The sequence below is a fragment of the Notolepis coatsorum genome (assembly GCF_963971535.1).
Source record: "Notolepis coatsorum genome assembly, chromosome: 18".
Lineage (NCBI taxonomy): Eukaryota > Metazoa > Chordata > Actinopteri > Aulopiformes > Paralepididae > Notolepis > Notolepis coatsorum.
Genome location: NC_140182.1, coordinates 32956112 through 32973025, shown reverse-complemented (window position 1 = coordinate 32973025; position 16914 = coordinate 32956112). Strand labels below are relative to the sequence as shown.

General features: G+C 42.4%; 1 protein-coding gene across 1 annotated transcript in view; it reads left to right on the top strand.

Moving 5' to 3' along the window:
- Nucleotides 1-16914, top strand: part of LOC311245311 (DNA topoisomerase I, mitochondrial) — a gene marked incomplete at its 5' end in the record, with an annotated part of 133821 nt that overhangs the window by 42877 nt on the left and 74030 nt on the right. The window contains 2 exons of the mRNA XM_084335147.1: nt 1442-1563; nt 14670-14792. Of these exons, the coding sequence (XP_084191273.1) occupies nt 1442-1563; nt 14670-14792 (245 nt within the window). The remainder of the gene's footprint in view (nt 1-1441; nt 1564-14669; nt 14793-16914) is intronic.

The following is a 16914-nucleotide window of genomic DNA, read 5'->3' as shown; positions in this document are numbered from 1 at the left end:
AGAAGATCCTTAGGAACTTCTACTCATGTACAATAGAGAGCATCCTGACCGGCAACATCACCTCCTGGTTTGGGAATAGCACTGCACAAGACCGTAGCAGACTACAAAGAGTGACACGTTCAGCCGAACGCACAATTGGAGGGGGGCTTCCCACCCTCCAGAACATTTACAACAAGCGGTGCAAGGGGAAGGCTAAGAGAATTATTAAGGACTCGAGCCACCCGAACAACTGCCTCTTTGAACTGCTGCGGTCAGGCAAGCGATACCGGAGTCTTAAGGCGAGCACAGAAAGACTCAGAAGAAGCTTCTATCCCCAGGCCATCAGGCTGCTAAACGAACAATAATCACTATGCAACAACCATCAAATGCACACAGCACACACACCCACACGCACACACTCACTCAAACAAACAACACACTGCAGCACCCACTCTCCACACTTTAGATCACACAAACGCACTTACACTTTATATTTATTGATAAAGGATTTGCACTACAACTCGTACACCTACTGTGAATTGTACCTAAATTGCACCTCGTCCCATTTCTCCATTTCTGCCTTGCACTATATAGTATTGTATATTAGTACACTGCACAGTATTGTATATTGTATGGTAACTACGTCTATTCTGCATCGAACATTGTACATATGTCTAAACTGAACACTGTGACCTCATTTTTTTTTACTTCTAATTTTACTATGTTATTTTATTTCATACTTATCTTGTCTTGCACAGTCTCTGGAGCGCAACAGTAAGAAGCATTTTGTATAAAAGTATTCTGTACTTCTGTATGACAACTATTAAAGAAACTTGAAACACACACACACACACAGACTCGCTGTCTCTTGCACTTTCCCTCTCACACAAACAAGCTCACTCCCTTGCATAATCACTCTCCCAACATAACTAGTTAGGTTATGCCACAAGTAATAGTGGTGCAAGTTGCAACCAATTTTAGTAGTTGATTTAGTAGATACTGTACACATAGCTGGACCCATCCTCTAAACAAATGTGGAGTCTAACCGAATGATGCGAATTTGTGCATTTATATTGATCCAATATTGAGCTAGCTATAGCTGGGCTACCGTGTACCAAGCTGCAATGACGTTAATGTATTGGGGGGCGTTTTGGCAGACTGTTAATGAGAGGAGTTATTGATGATGATATCAATCAATTTCTAAGCCCAACTAGAAGTCTTGCTCTGTAATCTTACTTCCACTCTGCCTGCAGCAAGTTTCTCTCTCTCCACTCTTTGAACAGCAGATTTCTTGAAGAATGTTCAGGCAAAGGATGTCTTCTTTGGCATGGTAACCAAGACCAGGAACTCTATCTTTGATTGGCCACTTGGCAAGCATCCCTTTCCAAATGGTCACTGCAGACCCGGTCATGAACCTTTATCAACACTAGTGACACATTGTGTGCTTGTGTGTGTGTGGTAGGTAAGCATGTGAAGCTGACCCTGGCATCCGAGGAGGTGGCTTTGTTCTTCGCTCAGATGCTGGACCATGAATATACCACCAAGGAGGTGTTCAGAGAAAACTTCTTCAGGGACTGGAGGAAGGTAAGATCCAGAGGCTGCTCGGGTTTCTAATCGACCGGTGCACAGGAGACTGACTGAAATACTGACGACGAGAACTCCTGCACGCCGTCTTTCTACTTGCATTCACCTTTCTCCCCAACTTTCCTCTTGTATTCTCTCCTGTCTAAGGACCTTGTAAGTTAAAGGAGCACTTCACCAATGTTCATGTGAATGTCCAATCAGTGTCGATGGTAAATGTAGTCCATTGAAGCGATACGTTCCTCAGTGCGTGCTATATTGACTGATACATATCCATTCGCCTGCTTGTAGAGCTGTGCTGGCTGGTGACTATATTGAGTCCAAAAGCTCATTGCAAAACCTCGCCTAACAAGTTGGTGGGGGAGGCCGTTGTATTTGCCTAATGTAAAAGTCTGAAATGTGTCAACATTCTAAGATGGGACAAAATAACGACGGCTTCATTTGTTTTACTTTTATCGACAAGAAACGTGGCATCTCATTGTATGTTGCCTGGATGCGACCGTGACGGAGGGAAGAAAAAGATCTTGAACGCTCCGATCTAACGTTAGCGGAATTTGACATGGGCATGCAGTAGCGAGCATGGACGGTAACGAGTCACAAAGCCCTGTATGTGGGCCAGGTGGAATAGAGCAAAGTTGTTTTGAGTGAATAGAACAAGGAAGCTGTGTTTTTCAGTCAGCAGCATCTAGACCACTCGTCCTCGCCCCCTGGCTACCATCAGACGGAGACTACAAATCCAAGCTGAACTAGGTTGTAGTTCTTCCGGCACCAGGCGTCATCTCTACATGTTAAATTGATCAAGCTCTATTTTTATCTTTCAAAATGTTCAGTTGCTATCGCATGCACTCATCTGTGTTTCATTACGCATATGAGTGCATGCTTACTAGTGCACTGCAACCTTGCCCAGGCCCGACGGGGCCCGGCCCGGCCCGGCGGGTTCGGGCTGGGTAGGGCTTTTTTTTTAATAAATAAGTCGGGCTCGGCCGGGCCCGGGCACCGCCGTTTTTTTTTTCTTTCGTTTTTTTTTTTTTTTTTTTTTTCATATAACTAGGGTTATATGATAACCTTCGTTTTAAGATTCGCTTTCTCTTTTGCGCCAGAGAAACATTTGGATGTAATTACTGCAGCGCGCAGAGAGAACTCAGGGGACAAGTTCAACTCGATTGGTTGTGTTGGAATATAGCCAGTTGGCGAACGTTTTAATTTGTTCTTGGGATGTATGTAGCCGGTTTTGTTAACGGTGTTCAACGCGTTGCTGACGTCTGGTGAGTGATGTTTACTATTTGCTGGGTCGCGACTGCTACTTGTTTTGTTGTGATTTTCATTACGTTGCTCTGCTCGAAATCTGATTTCTGTTTGTTTGTTTGACTGAGTAGGCTATTGTGTGTCGTGTGTGTGTGTGTGTGCGTGTGTCAAAGAAGCTTCTATAGCCTTCAATACGTTTTACGAGGCTGATGTGTGACAGTGTGAGTCAGTCTATATAAGCGAGCACTGGGAGAGACGGCATTGCGAAACAGGCTATGTAAATGCTTCTTAGTTTTGTTTATTTATTACGTTCATATAAAACCGTGTTTCGAATATTTAAAACATACAAAAAAAATTATATTTTAATAATAATAATAATAATAATAATAATAATTAATTTTTTTCTGGTTTTCACGCGGGCTAGGGCTTAAAATATTATTTACAGTCGGGCTTATTTTCGGGCAGGGCCTGAAGTTCAAGGGCTCGGGCAGGGCTCGGGCTTTATTTCAAGGCCCTTGCAGACCACTAATGCTTACCAACTGTTTTATTGCAACACTACTATCACCAACATCTAAACATCTAAGAAGGGAGATCCCCCCCTTGAACGGCCCTTCTAAGGTTTCTCTCCTCCACATTGCCTGTGGTGCATTTTTTCCTATTGCTAGGTTTTAGTGAGTTTTTCCTTACCTTCGTGTGGGGTATGTCTGGGAGTGTTGCATTTATTTGATTTATTTAAAAAAAAATCGACTATGGTGTTTTTGTGTTGATTTATTGTGTTTCTTCTTGACTTGTTTAAAGAAGACGTGTGTCCAGCCCATGGGGACATTAACATGTGTTGTCGGGCCTTACAAATACATTTGATTTGAGTGAAGTTTATTTCAAATAATGCAACAACAACAAACAAACAAGTACAGATATAGCCTTAAGCCATTAAAAAACAATTTATTCTACCCCTTTTCCTCAAATCATAATTTATTAATTTGGAAACTACTTTTTTTTTATCCACTTTTTCTCCTTATTTTTCAAATTTTCTCCCATCCCAATTTTGCCTCGCCAATTCTCCCTTCAATTCTCCCCTCCCCTGTCTCGAACGTTGCTAGACTATGCCTCCCACTGGTTGGCTGCAGTGAGGACCAAGCCTTGCATCACGTGTCCCCTCCGGTACACGAGGAGGCAGCTGTCGCATCTTTTCACCTGAACAGCGCGATCTCTCAGTGGCGAGGAGTAACGCGCCACTCACGCTGCCCCCGATACTTCCTGATTCTGCTGTACAGGCGCACCAACCGACCTGTAGGAGTCGCTGTCCACAACGTCCAATCCCCACCCACCGGCTTTCCCACCCCTAACACTCCCAATTGTGTTAGTATGAACGACCAGCCAAGCCGGTAGCAACGCAGAGAGCTGGGCTTGAACCCAGCATATCCTGCGTTAGTGGCGAGCGCCTTGCCCACTGCGCCACTTAGCCGCCCTACTACCTGCTCCTTTTATGGTCAGACCTATATTGAATAATAAAAATGATAAAAAATTGTATTAATTCCTTATTAGTATTAGTCACTTTGATGAACAAAAATGACGAGGTGCTGGAAGAACAGAACTGCGCCCCAGAGACTAAGAACATTGCCAACAACTGCAGGTGTTTTTCACACTGTCCCTACTTTGGATAGATGGAGATACGGTTGAAAATCAGCAAAGTGGTCCATTAATAAAGTGAATGCAACCAAGAAGACATTGTGTGGGATGGCAAAGCAACAAAGATCACAGGCTGGATATGAACTCATGACGGTGCAAGTACAGTAAATGGAGCTGGTTGAAGAGTAAACAGAGCTTGTTCAAGAGTAAATACAGCTTTCCTTTGCCCGTTTAGCCACCAGGATGCCTCAGGAATGCTGGGTTTATGGAATTAATGGAATTGCTTTTCTGTCCGCAGGTGAAATAAGGATGCACTGATGCCAGTTATTTTATGCTTTCAATACCGAAGTCTTTAACTTTAGGTACCAGCTGATAACAGAACACCAATCCATTATTTTAACTTTAGATACCAGCTGATAACAGAACACCAATCCATTATTTTAACTTTAGATACCAGCTGATAACAGAACACCAATACACTGGGGGCAGCTTTAGTGTTGTTAATATTTTGCAATTGTGTTTGAGGATGAGATTGGAAATGGAATAGATGCATATCATATTGTAAACCCTCAGAATGTCAGAATTCTCTCATGTAAGCGATTGTTTTTGTTTTAAATGGGGGTATTTATGACATTGACCATAGATGCTTGAGAAATGCCCTTCAAAATCATTAGTGCAAAGAACAACCTTTAGAAAACGTCAATTTACTATCCTGGTGGAGGCTTAATTATTTTTCCTACTTTGTTAATGTTGGCTCGGAGAGCCTTGTTTTGTCTATAATCCCCATGGTTTGCACATCCGTTTTAGCCAAAGGCTGACTGGAGACATCCCTGTTGTTAACCTATAGATTTTTAGAGAAAATGTCAAGCGGATGAATAACTCGTCTGCCATTTAATGCATTTAGATTTTAAATAAATCACCCGCTGGCTTAAAGCCTTTTTTAAAGTTTTGATTCAGATTTTACTCTTTCGTTGTGAAATTGGTCGATGCTGGAGGGGGGTAAAAAAGAAAAAAAAGTTACGTTAGAAGAAAAAAGAGGAAAGTTGAAGTCGTATGTAGTTTACTTTACTTTCCTCCTTACCTCCTGCTGAAGGCAGACATGGAATACAATCTGAGGCCAGGCGAGAACTCACCAAGGCACCGTTACTAAAGTCTGAGGCTTCTATATGCAACACGCACACAATGTAATACAGAGACGATGTAATCCAAGCAGCAACCTTATTTGTTCCAATTTCAACACAGACACACTTACTTATGTAACAGATTGTTGCTTGGATTACATTGTCTCTGTATTACATTGTGTGTCCTCGATAAACACTGATTATCTCTCTATTGGCGTACACTTTTTTTTCATCGTTTGCTGTGACATTGCTGAAGTTTAAAGGTCTCTGTCTGAGAGAGAAGACACTCTGTAAAGACAGTGCTGACTGCTGAGTAGTAAATAATCTGCATCGGTCGATAGCTGCACCCACATGCCTAATTAACACATGTTAGTGCTCCCCCTAGTGTCAGTTGATTACAAAAAATCTATTTATTTAGTTTGATACATCTATTGATTTAAAATCATAAGTAGAGTGCAGATCTACTAAAGAAAATGCATGAAAGGAAAAATGTCTGTTTCAAGTGTTCTGATTGAATATTATAATATATACACATTGACTGCCAGTCAGCAGGGGGCACTGTGGGCCGTCAGTGCTGTCAGTATGTACAATGAGGAGAATGCCGTGTTTGCAGGGCTAAAAACTATTAACCCTTTCTCTGCCACGCTTATATCCATCCTTATACCGTCCTCTGGCAGCTCTATTTGTCTATGGAGATGTTCCCCTTCTTTGCAGGGCTATAACTTTTTTAATTGTATTGCTAAATTTACATTACTATGGCCCCTTCAACCTCAAGTATCTATCGTTTAGGATGTAGCAACGTTCTACTTTTTCATTCACATATTCATACTAAAATACGGTCTAAAGTATAAATATGTTTTTATCGTTTTCTGCAGCATTCTGCAGAACGTGATTTATAGCCCTAAATACATATATTACATCATCAAATGTAGTTTGATACCGATTGACGTCATATTAAAACTTTCAATTGTGCAAGGTCCTAAGCGTCATGCCTCATCTGCTGGTGAACGGAGGGGGGGGGAAGAGTTTATAAGTCCGTGGCCGACGTTAAATCATTTATGTAGTATGGGCGATACATAGATCACAGTTTATATGGATCATATTATTCAAACACGCTAAAACTTACCGTAGCTTCCTCTGACCGTTGGGTGGTCCGCGTGGAGCAGAAAGTTCTCGATTATGGGATGTTGATATATGCGATCCATTTCCAGGTTGTAATATATACGTCCAAATCATGTTGTTTATCGAGTTATTTGCAACCGATCGATGTCCAGTGTATCAAGATGGAGTCCTGCTAACGATAGTGAGTGCCCGGACGAAATATGGGCGAGCACCACTTCAGGCGCGTCATTTCCTGTTTGGGCGATCGGCCACCAGATGGCGCTCTTGAACTGTTGGAGAGTTGAGAGGAGATCAACAGGGGATCTCAAGACTCCGTGGGTAAAATATGATTGCCATCACAGATTTTTTTAAATATTGATCTCAAAGACGCCTTACGGCGTCATTGGCAGATTACGCATGGCGGAGAATGAGGAAACTCGTCCTTGGCGAATAAAGGGTTAAATATTATAGCTATGGATCTAATAACGTTGTCGATTGTCAGTGAGTTTCTTCCAGTCAACATGCAAAAAAATGATACTTTTTTCATCTGTACATTTCCGTTTTATACCGTGGTGAATATGAGTATAGTTTGAGTGATTCTGAGTAATCCCAGGAAAAGACGCGAAAACAGCGTTTTTGTGTAATTCAATAAACACGTTGCCATTTCTCGCTTGGATCAACAATCAATCTGAAATCAACGCTAGATTATTGGTATTATCTTTCATCATGCACGCATGAAGGGTGGTTTGGAGCGGGGCGCCCATCCGTGCCGTGATGTGACCAACGAGACACATACCACACAGACACGCTTCGATCGCGGGGAAAAGAATATCGGAGCAACGCAAGATTGGTAATATATAGTCCTTATCTTGTATCTGATGTACTGTAAAAAGAATAATCCAATTATCTGATCGCCATTCCAGATATCCACAGCGGTCCTGTCTCCGACGTTATCCAGCATTGCACATGAACGGGCGGGCGGGGTCAGTTGTCCAAGCCATCCCTATAAGCGCTTGTTTTGCCGGAGTGTTTAGAACCCACCCCCACGCCGCAGCTCGGCCGAGCAAACAAACCACATCGTTTCAAATGGAGTGCAATAGCGGCCGCAATGCGTTAGGCGGCGGTATTGACCGTCTGCGATCTCAGACACATTCAGAACAGCATGCACAAGGTGCCTCGATGGATTATGAATGGCAATAGCAAATAAAAGAAATAACGAAACAGAAACGTAGATCTATGTTTTTTGGCACTCAGCGGTCGGGCCACAGAAACGTAGAACTACGTGAACGGCACAGTACAGCATGTTACTTGTGTTAGCTGTAGTGTAAGGTGCACTTGGTTCTACAGCATGTTACTTGTGTTAGCTGTAGTGTAAGGTGTACTTGGTTCTACAGCATGTTACTTGTGTTAGCTGTAGTGTAAGGTGCACTTGGTTCTACAGCATGTTACTTGTGTTAGCTGTAGTGTAAGGTGCACTTGGTTCTACAGCATGTTACTTGTGTTAGCTGTAGTGTAAGGTGTACTTGGTTCTACAGCATGTTACTTGTGTTAGCTGTAGTGTAAGGTGCACTTGGTTCTACAGCATGATGCTTGTGTTAGCTGTAGTGTAAGGTGTACTTGGTTCTACAGCATGATGCATGTTAGCTGTAGTGTAAGGTGCACTTGGTTCTACAGCATGTTACTTGTGTTAGCTGTAGTGTAAGGTAGGGGTGCACCGATGTATCGGTCGGGTATCGGTATCGGCCGATAAGTGCCTTGTTGACTGCAATCGGCCTATCGGCCGATAAGCTCGAATGTGCCGATGGCAATAGCCGATAAATATCCATCAATTTGTGTAGCGTCAAGACAAAAAAAAGTTCACTCGCGACCTACCTGCACAACGCCGCCCCCGGCCCACACACACACAAGCTACTGCATCAAAGTTACTACTTATGATTAACGAGGCATTCGTTTTGTGGCATTAACGTTATATAGTTAGTGTTACACGTTCATAACATCAGCATATTATTTACCCGAACGTAGCAAGCGTTCATACTAGCTCAGTTCCTTCCGTTGCTCAGAGCCCTGAGTTTTACCCATTCTGCAATCTGTTAATAACGTTTTCAATCAGACACATGTATAGAAAGGCTTTGTTTTAATATAACATTAGTTGCAGTAAAATCATTATGCCTCATTTAAGTCATCCTGCGGAGCTAAAGGCTAAACGTCAGCCGCGCCGTGTTGTTGTTCTAGAAAGTAGAAAACCTCTCGTCAACTCAAAATCAATGGCGGACAAAAGCAGGAGTAAAAAATGCAACACGCTTGCCGATTGGTGGTAACAGCAGAGGCGGGTGCAAGCGGTGTGTGACGTAATTGGCAGAATCGACTGTCAATCAAAATGTCATTGGTTGAGACAATAGTATCTCGCTGCAGCCCAGCAGGTAGACCATGCTGGGAGAACTAGTATCTAGCTGCAGCCCTGCAGAACATATACTGGGAGAGAGATAGTGCTATTTCTTGATGTTTCCTTTTTTTAAGTAAAGAGGCCTATGTTCATATCGGTGAGCACAATTTGTAAGACAAATATACAGTAGTTTAAAAAAATATATATATATATTACAAAAAAAAAATATTACAAAAGAAATTTATATTTAAAAAATATTAAAAAAAAAAATTGCCACAAGTATCGGTATCGGCCGATTGTGTTAGTTGAACAATCGGTATCGGTGGCAAATTTTCATATCGGTGCATCCCTAGTGTAAGGTGCACTTGGTTCTACAGCATGATGCTTGTGTTAGCTGTAGTGTAAGGTGTACTTGGTTCTACAGCATGATGCATGTTAGCTGTAGTGTAAGCCTGTAAGTAGGGGTGTAAAGTTTAGGGCTGCCCTTCGATTATTTTTTTAGGAATTAGAAGCTTCGGCGCAGAGATTCGATTTTAATTCGAAGCTTCGAGATTAAAAAGGGAAAAAATAAGTATAATTTTTTTTATTTTTTTATGTTGTGGGACTTGTACAGCACTTTGTTCAACTTTGTCAGTGCTGTAAAGTTTAAACCTTTTTAAATCTTAGACAAACAAAACACTTTGCTTTCATGAAATATTGTAAGCCGTCATTTGATGCTTTATAAAAGCAGTCAGTGCAGAGTCCGACCTCCTCTTAAATAACAAACAGCATTGCTTGTTGTAGTTAACAAAGAGAGGCAGAGTCGATTTTTGCACAAAATTTTTTTTTAAATCGTTTTTTTTATTTTTTTTTATATAATTTTATTTTCATATTCGAATCCCATGCCCATCGAACGAAGCTTCGAAGTATTTAAGTAAAGTTATACATATCCGTACTGGACCTTAGGTTCAGTACGGCTGTGTACCGAATGAATACAACGGTATGTTAACCACTAACGACCCCCCACCGGGGGCTGTTCTTTTCACAATCTAATATAATTATTTTTTTCTCTTTTTTTACAGTCTATTATTAATTTCAATATAGAATATTCGTTGACAGCTCTACAAGTACAATTAGTTACTGCACAGCACACTACATCACCCCTGAGTGGAACATGGAAAGCGAAACTTTCCCGAAAACCCGTACCGAACCGTGAATTCAAAATCGAGGTACGTACCGAACCGTGGTTTTTGTGTACCGTTACACCCCTACCTGTAAGGTGCACTTGGTTCTACAGCATGTTGCTTGTGTTAGCTATAGTGTAAGCTGTACTTGGTTCTACAACATGGGAAGACCTGAGAAATAAGTTAAGATGAACAAGAAAGAGATTTTTGGGAGTGGAACAGTGGGAGATGAAGAGATACGTTGGGAAAAGATTGAAATACTATTTCTGATCCTGGTGTGGGTGAGACAGTCGTGTGTGTGTGTGTGAGAGCGCACGTGAGTGTGCTTGTGTGTCTGTCAGGGTGTCCTCTGAACACATAATGCATCCCGCCAAGCTTGAGGGCATATCATGCAGAATTAATTTTGCGCTGCTTAGTGCTCAATGCTCTTGAAAATACGATTTGTGTGAAGGCATTGATATGCTAATCCATACAACTAGCTCCCCGCATATGAACAAATCCAATTAAACTGTTTTATTATAACTGGAAAAAACCTCGCCTCGCTCCACTGCCCCCAGTGCCCGCCCACCATCAGCTGTCGATCATACTTAGCTATTCTCCGTGACCGTACTGTCAGACTGCCACTGGAGAGGGTCTTGTGTGTGTTTAAATAACCCAGAGGGCTGATAAGATTGTATCAGTATTGCCTCCTAGCTGTAGGTTTTGTGCCGGTACTGATACCTGATTGGTTAAAGTTTCTGTCAACCTTTGTGTGTGTTGGTGTTAAGCCAACAGTGACAACTGTTTTGAGTGTGAAGCCTATGAAGTACAACAGGTTACATGTGTACTAGCTAGAGACGCAAGGAAGATAGAGATACATGGAAGGAAGAGAGAGACATGGAAGGAAGAGAGAGAGACATGGAAGGAAGAGAGAGACATGGAAGGAAGATAGATATACATGGAAGGAAGAGCGAGAGACATGGAAGGAAGAGCGAGAGACATGGAAGGAAGAGAGATATACATGGAAGGAAGAGAGAGAGACATGGAAGGAAGAGAGAGAGACATGGAAGGAAGAGAGATATACATGGAAGGAAGAGAGAGAGACATGGAAGGAAGAGAGAGGCATGGAAGGAAGAGAGAGGCATGGAAGGAAGAGAGGCATGGAAGGAAGAGAGGCATGGAAGGAAGAGAGAGACGTGGAAGGAAGAGAGAGACTTGGAAGGAAGAGAGAGAGACATGGAAGGAAGAGAGAGATACATGGAAGGAAGAGAGAGACCTGGAAGGAAGAGAGAGAGACATGGAAGGAAGAGAGAGATACATGGAAGGAAGAGAGAGACCTGGAAGGAAGAGAGAGACATGGAAGGAAGAGAGATATACATGGAAGGAAGAGAGAGATATGGAAGGAAGAGAGATAGACATGGAAGGAAGAGAGAGAGACATGGAAGGAAGAGAGAGACATGGAAGGAAGAGAGATATACATGGAAGGAAGATAGAGACATGGAAGGAAGAGAGAGAGACATGGAAGGAAGAGAGATACATGGAAGGAAGAGAGATACATGGAAGGAAGAGAGATACATGGAAGGAAGAGATAGACATGGAAGGAATAGAGAGAGACATGGAAGGAAGAGAGAGAGACATGGAAGGAAGAGAGACACATGGAAGGAAGAGAGACACATGGAAGGAAGAGAGACACATGGAAGGAAGAGACATGGAAGTGAGAGAGAGATGGAAGAGAGAGATACATGGAAGAGAGATTACATGGAAGGAAGAGAGAGATATGAAGGAATAGAGACATGGAAGGAAGAGACTCATAAGGAAGAGAGACACTTGAAAGGAAGAGACATGTCTTGATTCTCAGAGGAAGGAGGGAGGAGATGGACAAGGGGGAAAAACTATAAATAAGGTTAAGATGATATATTCTAGAGGGTTCTTGACGAGCCAACGGTTTAATAAATAGTGGTTTGTGGTTCCCGTGGTGACTGCCTTCTCGTAGTGGCAACAGGGGGCCACATTAAAAGCCGCTGGTGTTGTTGTGACATTTCGGGAACCAGAAATGGAATATGATTCTGTAATAAATCACAAAGGCGTAACGGAGCCGGTTTGTTTGGCCACGCTGTGGGCATGACCTCTTCGACGGCGCGACCCGTTTGCAGTAGCTTCAGAAAAAGGGCGATCATTACCACTGAAATTCAGCCACCCAGCAGTTGTAGCTCAGACTGCTTGCTGTGCGGTCACCTGCTGAGGGGAAACGGGTCTGTTGTTCGTCCAGTCTTTCTCTCTCTTTCTCTAACTCCTTTTGTTTTTCCATTATGTTCTGTCCTCTCCACAGAAGGAGCAATTAAACCAAAGGTCACTAATTGATCTGCAGCTTGGGTCTCACTCACCCGCTGTCTTTCTGATGTTTACGGTTTTGAAATATGTCAATAAATATTGCTGTGGCCCCCTGAACACCCTCATGCCTCCCACTGTATAATCGATCCGGTTTTCACTTGCTTTTAAAGTTTGATGTATTCCATAAGAGTGGAATTAATTCCATGACGCAAAGGCCCCCGGAAACTCACTCGAACTCTGTGAATGTTGGGTGCTTTTTTTGTCTGAAGTCTGCTGGGACAAAAAAGTCCATTGTACTTAATAATACATACATGGTGTCTGATGCGAGTGGGTCAGTGAGACGGCAAGACGGAGCTTCTTTGGGTAGTCTTTGTGACGTTACGATACTGTGAGAGCACGAGGCTTCCTTTGTGGAGAGGCTGAAGTACCTGAAACCTCCCCCAATATTTATTCTTTGGACAAGTGAAGAGTTCATCCGATGGCAACAGTATGTATTATGTTCTTCTCCACAGGAAACGGTTCAGGGATATTAATAAGTGAAGTTATGAAAGGTCACTAAAGGCGGCAATGTGCTGAAAACGAATGCAGTCTTGCCTGAAATAGAAAGGCAGTCTAATACTTCGCCCCCAATATATACTCTGCAGCTCCGCAGCGTAGTTGACCACATGCATCGTCACGGGAGCCGGTGTGCGGAGTGTCTGACTGGTTCGTCCAGCGTACCGCAGCACCCAACGCAGAGCTTCGTATTCTCCACAAATGTGTCATTTTGTTCCTACGAACCTGCCAAAGTTCATTTCCACGAACCTCGTTCACACGTTCGCCCACTCTTCGCGGTTAGCCACGCTGCCACCTTGTGGCGGCTCACAGGCATTGCACTTGTTGTAATGCCGACATGCATCTGTGTCGGTATAACTGCACAAGTTGAATGGATACTCTTGGCCATTACCAAGAGTATTGTGTTAACCTCCTTAGGTACAATGTAAGGTAGTCGTCATAGAATGTTGATAATGTCATCATTGAAATGAGCATCACTTCATCTTGAGCACCAAACCAACACTGACTTCTATGACAACATTAACAAACATTCTATGGCAGCCATTCAATGATGTGACAATGCCACAGCGTCCACCGATATGGCATGTAAAGTCTGGAGAGACTGGATTTAATGTAAACTTAACGTGAATATCCATTCTGTCCATTCATGTTCCTGATGTTACTCTTAACACATTGAGTGCCACTCCACTTCCGGGAAGTGACCTGGCCTTGCCGTCCATTAACCCCATGTAAATGTAGTTGTAGTTTGTAGAGCTAAACCTATATTTTATAGTATAGCTATGGGTCTAATAACGCTGTCGAGTGTCAAGAGTTCTTCTTGCTTCCAGTCAACGTGCAAAAATTCCGTTTTATACAGTTTTGAATATGAATATAGTTTGGGTGCTTCTGAGTCATTCCAGGAAAAAGACGCAAAAACTGTTTTTGTGTAATTCAATAAACATTAAACACATTGTAATTTTTTGCCTGATTATCGAATCTTCCTGAAATCAATGCTAGATCATCATTATTATCCGTCCTCGTGCAAGCATGCAATGTGGTTTAGACCGGCGCCCCCCCCCCCCCCCCCCCCCATCTTGCCACCAACGGCACACAGCCACACACACACACAGAGACGGCATCGATCGGGGTAGAAATAAATATCAGATCAACGATCAAATTTATATATAGTGTTCTTACCTTGTATCTGATGTAATGCAAAAGAAATAATCCAATTATCTGATCGCCATTCCAGTTATCCACAGTGACCCTGTCTCCGACGTTGTTGGGCATTGCACAATAACGGGCGGGCGGGGTCAGTTGTCCAAACCATCCCTACAAGCGTGTGTTTTGCCGGAGTGTTTAGGACCCGCCCCCACGCCGCAGCTCGGTAGGGAAAATAAACTACCCCGTTCCTAATGGAGTGCAATAATGGCCGAGGGCGGTATAAGACCGTCTGCCAGCTCAGACACACTCGGAACAGTATGCATAAGGTGCCCCGCTGAATTATGAATGGCAATAGCGATTAAAAGAAATACCGTGAGAAAAACGTAGATCTACGTTTCCGGCACCCAACGTGTTAAGGTTCAGCGTTTTTGCCAACTCAACGTGTGTTTTCTGCCTCAGGAAATGAGCCACGAGGAGAGGACGCTGATCAAGGGTCTGGACAAATGTGACTTTACAGAGATTCACGGCATGCACAAAGCCAAGGTGGAGACACGGAAAAACATGAGCAAAGAGGAGAAACTGGTGAGATTGTGTGTGGCTCTTTGGCTATGGTGGCTCACACTATATAGGCCTACATAATTTAAGATTAACAATACTTTATTAGTCAGTGTACACAAGGCAAGTCTTTCTCGCATATACCTCCTAGTTACACATACTGTCCCGTCCCCCCCTTACACACACACACACACACACACACACACACACACACACACACACACACACACACGTATTTCATCATCAGAGTTTCTGAGAAGGAGGGTTGCGATAATTATAATTATTTTTTTATGCAGTCAGGCCACTGAACTTAGAAGCAGGCCAGGCCAGTGTTTCTAGTTGCAGCAGCACAATAGTTAGATAACCTAGGTGGGGAACAACCAGGAGATCACTGCAACTCACACAAGTTGGAGAACTATCTCTCTCTCTCTCTCTCTCTCTCTCTCTCTCTCTTTCTCTTGCTCTCTCACACACACAAAGGGAGCCGCATGTGATTGGTGGAGGCGGGACCCTTACAAAAAACTGCTTTGCATTTGATATATTGCAAATATATGCCATCACACACACTGGCATTTAAATGGTTAGAATTATAAAATTAATATGTGGTATTATGATGAGGGCTGAAGTTGAATAAAAGATTGTATTTTTTTCAATCTGACATTACAAAAAAACTGAAAATCCATCAAAATCAGTGTTGTTGCTAATCATACCAGTTAGCCAGTTTTTTTAACAATAATTTGTGATGCCATCACTAGGGACCTGTGAATCGATACCGGTACCCAACGGTACCTTTTTTCTGTACTTTAGTCTCAAGAAATCTAATTTACCTACCTCGGTCGTAAAAAAAAATAATCCAAACTTCAAATAACTACAATTTCGACCGTTTTCGGCTTGCCATTGCTACGACTGCTTTGTTGTTGAATCAAGTCAATTCCTAGGTAAGCATATATTGTGCGTGTGAACGTTGACATGAAAAGAAAAAAGGTTAAAATATAAAAAATAAAACATTTTCGGTATCTCACTTGCAAACAAACACTGGCATTTAAAGGGTACAAATAAAAAAATGCCTGCACCAGAATGCAGGAAATTAAGTCTTTGTAACAAAGAAAATCCTGGTGGGGGACCCCCAAGAGACCCCCTGCTTAAAAAGTGGCCTGACTGGGGCTATATTTTGCACTATTTCCTGGCCTGAATGATTTCCCCAGTCCGGCCCTGGTTAAAAGCCTCCAATGCTTATTAGTGTGTGTGCGTTTGAACGTTTGCATGTTTCAACCATACATTTCCATTTTATAAAAATGTTTATAAAAAAAAGTATAATTTTTATTTTTATTTTTTACCTCCTATAATAGTAGGGGTCGCGGCTCTCTGACACCGTTATTTGGGGGTCGCGGCCTGAAAAGTTTGGGAATCCCTGATCTAGAGAAGGCTACTTGTAATTTGTAGCTATGTTTCTGTAGAGGATCCAGTCAAGTTGTGTGTTGGCTGTTGAAATTGAATTGTGCTCTTTTTCTAATACTTTTGGAATTTCGGAATATTTGAAGGTCAAATCTAATTATATCTGATCATTGACCTCTTGCACTTAACACTTTGATTACCAGCAATGCGGTGCGCCTTACCCCCGTTGAATGCCAGCACCCACTTCAATGATAGCGTTGTGAACGCATAATCTAGGTCTTACATTATGGCTATGTGTCTAATCTGCCCGTCGTTTATCAATGACTTGTTTGCAGTCAACATTGTCGAAACGGATTGTTTTTTAATCTTAATTTCCGTTTTATAGCATTTTGAAAAGCCCTCGTTTCAGGAAAATATATAGATTCCGTGATAATCGCCCTTTACTGGAATATTCTGGAATACACAACAAATTTTTCGCCCTATTTATGAATCGTTTTCAAATAAACGCTAGATTATCGATAGTATGTGTACTTATGCACGCTATAGAAGCGGGCTGAAATATCGATTCTCTCATTTCCTGATCAGCGATCACAGCCACACACACACGCATAGGGCAAACGCTGATATATCTGTGAAAAAAGCTCAGATTATCCCAAGACTGGTAAAATAGATTCCTTACCTCAGATCAGATGTTATCCAAAAAGATTATTCCAATACCTGATCGCCATTCCAAATATTGATCGTGTTTATTGAT